Here is a 6,684-nt window from a genome sequence, read left to right as displayed (position 1 = left end):
CACACACACACACACACACACACACACACACACACACACACACACTTTCACTTTATTTGACCAACTGATTAACAGTTTACTCCTTTACATGTTTTCCCAGATTTTATAGATTTAACACTTAAAAAATTCTCAATGAAACTTCTAAAACTTCAAAGAGCCTAAATTGAATCTAGATCATTATATTTTTAATTAATGAGAATGACTATCATTTACCTTACCTGGAGATTAATTTTTTTCCAATTTTTCAGTGGTAAACAAAAAATATTCAGTTTGATTGTTTACTGTTTGAATTTGGACATCTATCTAGTTCATAGCAGATTCTCCTTTACCTGCCATCCTGTAAAACTGCAGCTTTGCTTTTTCTCAGAATCACGAGTTTGTAGATGAGAAGACGTATGAGGCGACCTGCAAGGATGTTACACTGCTGAAGCAGGTTTCTTGCTCTTCCTCCATCTCATCCTCTTCAACTCATGGCCTAAGCTCCTGCTGTGGCCGCAGGAAGAGGAAGACCTTCAACGTCCCAAACTCCAACATGTCTGTGGGTCTGCAGGGCAGTCTCCAGGAGCTGAGCACCATCCAGATCAGGGAGCGACCACTAACCAACAGGTATGTTAGACAGCACTGCAACTCTGTTTTTTACAGTCATACGGTTACATCCAACATTTACATCTCTTTGTTTACTTCTAGTCATATTTGATCTCCATAAAGAAATAAAATCACCCAGAAGACATGACTGTGAAAATTGCAGGGGGTCCTACTGACTTTAAGGATATTCCAGAAGGTTACAAAGGTTCTTCTGAAGGGTCTTAAGTTCCTGATGAGCTTCCAGTATCTACGTGGACTTTGCAAACGTCATTAAGAAAAAAAGAAAAATTCTTAAGAACATTTACAGCGCATGATCCTTGAAGAAAGCTCTACCAGGAGCTACCAGAGATTTCACAAGCCCTTTAACCTGATCGGCCCCGGGTACCGGGGGCAAAAGGAACGAGTTCACGTATAATTGGTTATAACACGGGGTCAGAAATATAAGTCCTGACGTGTGATATCCACAGAAACCTCTGAATCTCAGCTAAACTCTCATATAAACCATTTCTACAACCACCAAACACAACTAAAACAAGCCATGATTAAAAGAGCAGCTAGGTAAATGCCAAATGTCCGCTAAACAAACAAAACCGAACCAGAGATTCTTCAGACTTCATGTAACTATAACACCATGTAACACCAAGTTTCACCACACTCTGACCAAAATTCACTGAATGAGCCGCAAAAGAAGACCACAAAAACGCATAGCGGCGCAAATGCGCTAAGACAGAAATTGGCTTACCGTCCCGATTTCCTCCGTTACTTTCACCAGTAGCTGGTAGCCTCATGTTTATCAGCAGTTTCCACGGCTAACTAGCCAGATCAGAGCCATTTTCTGTCAACAACCTCCATTTTAGACCCACCTACAGACACGTGACTAGACAGACGCCACATGCAGTAAATTTGGGACCACGTGCGGTTTGGCCTTGTAACTTCTGAGTGGTTGAAGTAACGTGAGTGTGGCATCATTACTGTGATCTTATTGGCTCAAACGATTAAAAAGAGGTGTCAATTATGCAAATTGGCCAAAAGAAACCAAACGTACAGCCCCATCAGAGTTTAAAGGGCCAGAGGCGCTCCATGCCCACGGCAGAAAAGCGCCATTGCCATGTAAATGTGTGGTTAAAAAATATTCAAAAACACGCATTTTTAGGCCTGTTAATAAAATTAAATCATTTCTGCTCTTTAATACCTACAAAATTCAACTAACATAGTGTCCAATGTGTGCCAAAATTGGACATTTTTGTACAATGTCTGGATATTTATGTATTGACAGTGCTGTAATTTTTCACTTTTTCACTTTTCTTTTTTTTTTTTTTTTTTTTTTGACCTTTTTGGATTTTTAGCCATCAGAATTGTTGTCTTAAGGCCAAGAAAGATGCCAAGCGGATTTATTTTACCAAGTGGATCATCATGGCCTTGCCATATTGGTCCATTTGATTGACCTTTATTATAATTATGAATTTATTTTATTTTCAGTTGCTACAAACGGGACAGACATGACTGGGGGATAGGACAGGGAGAAAGAATGAAAGAAAGAGAGGGAGAGAAAGAAAACCAAAGGGGAGAAGAGACGGTGAGAAGGGGGGAAGAAAGAAAAAAAAACAAACAAACAAACAAACAAACAAAACACCTGGATCACCTGTATGGAGAAAAAAAACAGAAGAGAAAGCAAACAACAAAGAGCAACATAATAAAAAAAACAGCACCATCACAATAAACTAGCTAGCAGTAGATATCAGTAGATACTAAATAATAAACGATATTGTGCAGCACGCAAGATAGACAGCGCACAATGTGCTTTGAGGCAGCAGCCAAGAAAGGTGTAGTCCGCGTCTGTGAACACCCGTGTGTACACCTGTGTGCATACCTGTGTGGATCAGCATGCTTGTATTCCATTACACTGTTTCACTTTAGAAACATAAATCTTTGCACATATGATGTTTATATGTTGGTTACTGAATTTCTGGAATGAAATATGAACGGAGTCACATTTTAAAATGGTTATATGCTACAAAATAAATAAAAAAAATTAGGTGAGGATAAAATCTACTTACATTTTCTGTGTTCCAGTGTCAGTAACTTTGACACAGTAATATCTGCTGCAATATTTACACCTCTGATGAAATTTTGATACCAAGATTGTATACACAGAGTTTGTAATTGCAGAGAAATACTCAATTGTTGGCATTTTATTTTCGAACAGGAAACTCAGAAAACCCTTTGGGGTCCATCAGGTTAAAGGAAAAAAAAAAACAGACACTCTTGCAAAGGTTCTAGATGTATGGAAGTGGATTTAATTGGAGATAAAGCATCGGAATTTCAGGAGCAGGACCACGCCTCCAAACACGCTCCTTCGGATTCTTATCTATACATGTTCCCCCAGTTCTACAAGCTGTTCATTCTCATTTACATGCCCCAGCCTCCTCCCTCCCCTTTTATATTCTTTAACTTCACTTCTATTTAGTACATGGGGACCCGCTAGGCCTGGGAGCCGCCGTCCCCTTCGAGGCCTTCCCCAAACCGCAGCTCAATTCACGTCCAAGCCATTCACCTTTATCTACTAAAACAGTCACACCTAAAATAAGGACGTGGGCTCAGCTAGTGACATTATTTTTAGAAGATTTGATCCTGCTAGAGATACCAAAAGTACTTTTAGAAAAGGTCATTTTAGAGTTAAATGTTTTTATAGATTTTAAAGTGATCTTTATGCAAGTTTCAGGATTCCAAGTATTAGAGGTTGAGTTTATTTTGGAAATTTTGGTGCGTTTGAGGAGTTTTCAGGAATGAGGGCATTTTAGAGCTGTCAGTACAGGCATGTGAGCTATCTTTACTGGAAGCATTGGATGATGTAGAGGAGGCTCTATCCTTTCTTTTAGAGCTTCTGGAATTAGGTTTACATGATCTGCGCTTTTACACAAAGGTCGTGTTCATCAATCATTTGAGTAAAACTTCAAGTATTAAAATTCAGTACTGACAAATCCAAACCTTATTGTATACCTCAGTTGTAAAACTAGTATAAATGACTTAAAATTGGTGCAGAAAAAAAGAACTGAGCAAGAGATGTAATTCTTTAACCTTGATTTAGATAAAAAATATAATTCAGATGATAAAATATAATTTGAATTTTAATGTAAAATCATTTACATTTACATTCTTATAAACCCAAATTTTCTTCACAACAGAACATAAAAAACATATTAAATGTTTAAACTGAGACTGAGAAGCATGGGATGGGCCAACATAGGAGTGGAGAAGTCAGCAGTACTAAAAGGGAACTGAGATGAATTGATGTGTTTACAACTGAAACACATGACAGGAAGTTGAACTAAAGTCCATTTGAACTGCTCAAAATTCACCTTTGCTTGTGAAGACTAAGTACTAAGTATCTCTCCTTTGCCTCTCTCTAGTCGTTCCAGTCGATCCAGTCTCAATGCCAAATTTGAGGAGACAGTTCCTTTAAACTGTGACCAACCCTACATCACCTCCGCTATCATCAGCATGCCCACGCCACCTGGCACCACCCCTGAAGGTGATGAATCCACCAGCTCCACTGACTACTCCCAGGCCAACATTGTGCGGGTGTCTGCACTTTAGGCCCCAAAAAGACTCTCCCACACTACCACCCACTGCGCTGGAAGACGGCAGGCGTTGGCGGTCTACAGCTTGAACCACACCAGACTCAGAGTAGGCTTTGGTAGCTGCATCATGTGTCCACAATGGAAGTGATGGGTTAGCTTAAATGCTTCAGACCTGCTGTGGAGAAGCAGGTCTACAGGTCACACTAAAACTGACTCTGATTTGGACTGTAGTTGTTTATTGTTCTCTCTTTTTCTTCTGGGAGGATTTTTCCGCTGGTAAAATAGCAGCCGCCTGACTGAAGGTGGATCTCTGCTTCTTGCTGAGAGGACATCACCACCACCAACGTATCTTTGTCCTGAATGGTGGCTTAGCGAGCCAGCACTAAGACACCATTGGATCATTCTGAAATATGTTTAGCACAGAGACTGGCAGCTGGGGTCAACGCTTCACATTTATTATATGTTGAATCTTCTTAGTCAGTTACTAGTCCATTTAGCTGAATTTGACTATCTGGAGGTGGACTTTAGAGCCAGAAGCTTAATCTGAGCTAACCAGACTTGTGTTTTAATCAAGCTTTAACCTTTTAAATTACCTGCATTACTTTCATATTAGGTCTACCGTACTCCTTTGAAAGATAATGTAGAAAATACATAAAGCAGACAGAGCGTTTAGTTTAGGCTCAGAGGTCCTCAGCTGATTTGAACTTTATCTCCAATCACTGGAATTCACTTAGCTGGGCTTGCAGTCTTTGTGCTAAGTTAGACTAAACCTGTCCCAGTAGAAACCAGGATGAGACGGATGGTGACGGAGGGTTTATTATCACACTGTCACACTTCTGAACCTGACAGACCCTCTGTGTTTGTAGAAAATGTTCTGAGGACATGTTGAAGGTTGGGACTCGCCATTTGTTTTGCAGTCTTCTGAGTCTCTTTTATAAGTACATATTTGTCCTGGGTGGAGGCTGTTAGCCGCTAAAGACTGCAGCGTTTGTCCTATTATGGGTGGGACAGCAGATATTTACAGCCTGCACCCAGTGATGAAATATATCATGTAATGCATTATTATTATTATTATTATTATTATTATTATTTTCACGTTATTTTCTTTCAGTCATCATATTTTTTGTTATTATTATTTATTAGTGTTGGTGAATGGGAAAGTTTATCTTCAGGTGTACGTGCTACAACAGGGAAATTATCTTTTTTTTTTTTAATTTCATTTCATGGATTTTATTTGTTCGATTTTTTATTCTTGTTTTCATTTTTTGAAATAATGATATATTTCCTTTTACCCCACATCAGTAGTTTGTGATCTGCTGCCTACAGCCCTGAACATGTGAATGCCCCACGGTGTGTTAGCCACAGACAGTGGGCGGGGCTTTTCTTCTGAAAAGATGTGAACGATTTGTATTTGCAGCTGTCATGAAGAAGAAGAGGATGAGGAAAACAGTGAGCATGCTCAGTATCTGTGCGTTCCTGTCTACGGACCCTTGTGTTTCCATGTAAGCCAGGACGCTCCTCTGCATGCACATCTGGCTGGTGGTGTGAGCAGTTCGGGTTCTAGTACTTATTCTGTAAATATGAGTTTTCTAGCTGACCTTTCTGACTGCCTTCCTCTCTGCTGTACAGAAACACCAAACCGCCATCGTGCAAATGTTGATGTCAATTTGTGATAAGAGAATCTTTCTGTTGTTGCACTGGGTCTGGCAGTGATGTGTATTGTAAATCTTGCAGACTGATTTGATGCACTTGTTGCCTGATGTTTTTTTTCTCATTGTTCACCTGAGTGTTGGGTTAGGTGACGGGACACAGATTTACAGCACTGACTCTGAGCTGACAGCTGGAACCACAGTTTAAACAGAAAATGGGCAAACCACCAGTTACCCACAAAAACAACCACAACAGCAAAAAAAGTGCTTTTTTTTTTTTTTTTTTTTTGCTGTTGGTGTTTCCGTCAACAACCTCTGTTTTACTTTTTGGTTAAAGATTTTAACAAATATTATTTATCTAAAGTACAAATTAACAGATCCCATTGTTTGATGGAAAAATGACCAAAAAAGTGATTTTGTAGTATGGAAAGAAGAGCAATGAGTATAAAATCCAGTGTTAGCTGCCTGTGTAGCTTTCACATGCTTATCTCACAGAGACACGTGAAATGATCGAGCTTTTTCAACTCAGCCAAGTAAATTTGTTGCCTGAATCACATTAAATGGAGACTGAAGTAAAAAATTCAACCAAACATCCAGAAGTAATCTATGATCAGTCTTTTGGTCTCCCTCTTCTGAGTGCGGGCATGATCACACTGACAGCCTGAAAGCTGCACTTCCTGAAATGTCCCACAGACTTGCATGTTAAAACTTTACAGCAGAAATAAACATGTTTACAGCCTGATACGCAAACTGTTTGTCTCTGTAGATATTTTCCCCTTCATTATACAGTGGGGCAAAAAAGTATATAAGATAAGATAGAAATTTATTAATCCCTCGGGTGGGTTCCTCTGGGAAATTCGATTTCCAAA

At 39.4% G+C, this 6,684-nt stretch overlaps 1 protein-coding gene across 2 annotated transcripts in view; it reads left to right on the top strand.

Moving 5' to 3' along the window:
* The window catches only part of LOC102290636 (potassium voltage-gated channel subfamily D member 2), a 110,744-nt gene extending 104,071 nt beyond the window's left edge, over positions 1-6,673 (top strand). Inside the window, exons 5-6 of one of the 2 annotated variants that reach the window (XM_042226717.1) lie at positions 368-606; positions 3,996-6,673. In XM_042226717.1, coding sequence (XP_042082651.1) covers positions 368-606; positions 3,996-4,182 — 426 coding nt within the window. In that variant the 3' untranslated portion in view covers positions 4,183-6,673. The remainder of the gene's footprint in view (positions 1-367; positions 607-3,995) is intronic. The other variant, XM_005937090.3, reaches the window with a different exon arrangement.
* The last annotated feature ends 11 nt before the right edge of the window (positions 6,674-6,684 follow it).

The sequence above is a fragment of the Haplochromis burtoni genome, unplaced genomic scaffold, assembly GCF_018398535.1.
Source record: "Haplochromis burtoni strain Fernald_Lab_line unplaced genomic scaffold, NCSU_Asbu1 Contig_224, whole genome shotgun sequence".
In the NCBI taxonomy this organism is placed as follows: domain Eukaryota; kingdom Metazoa; phylum Chordata; class Actinopteri; order Cichliformes; family Cichlidae; genus Haplochromis; species Haplochromis burtoni.
This window is presented reverse-complemented; position numbering and strand designations above follow the sequence as displayed.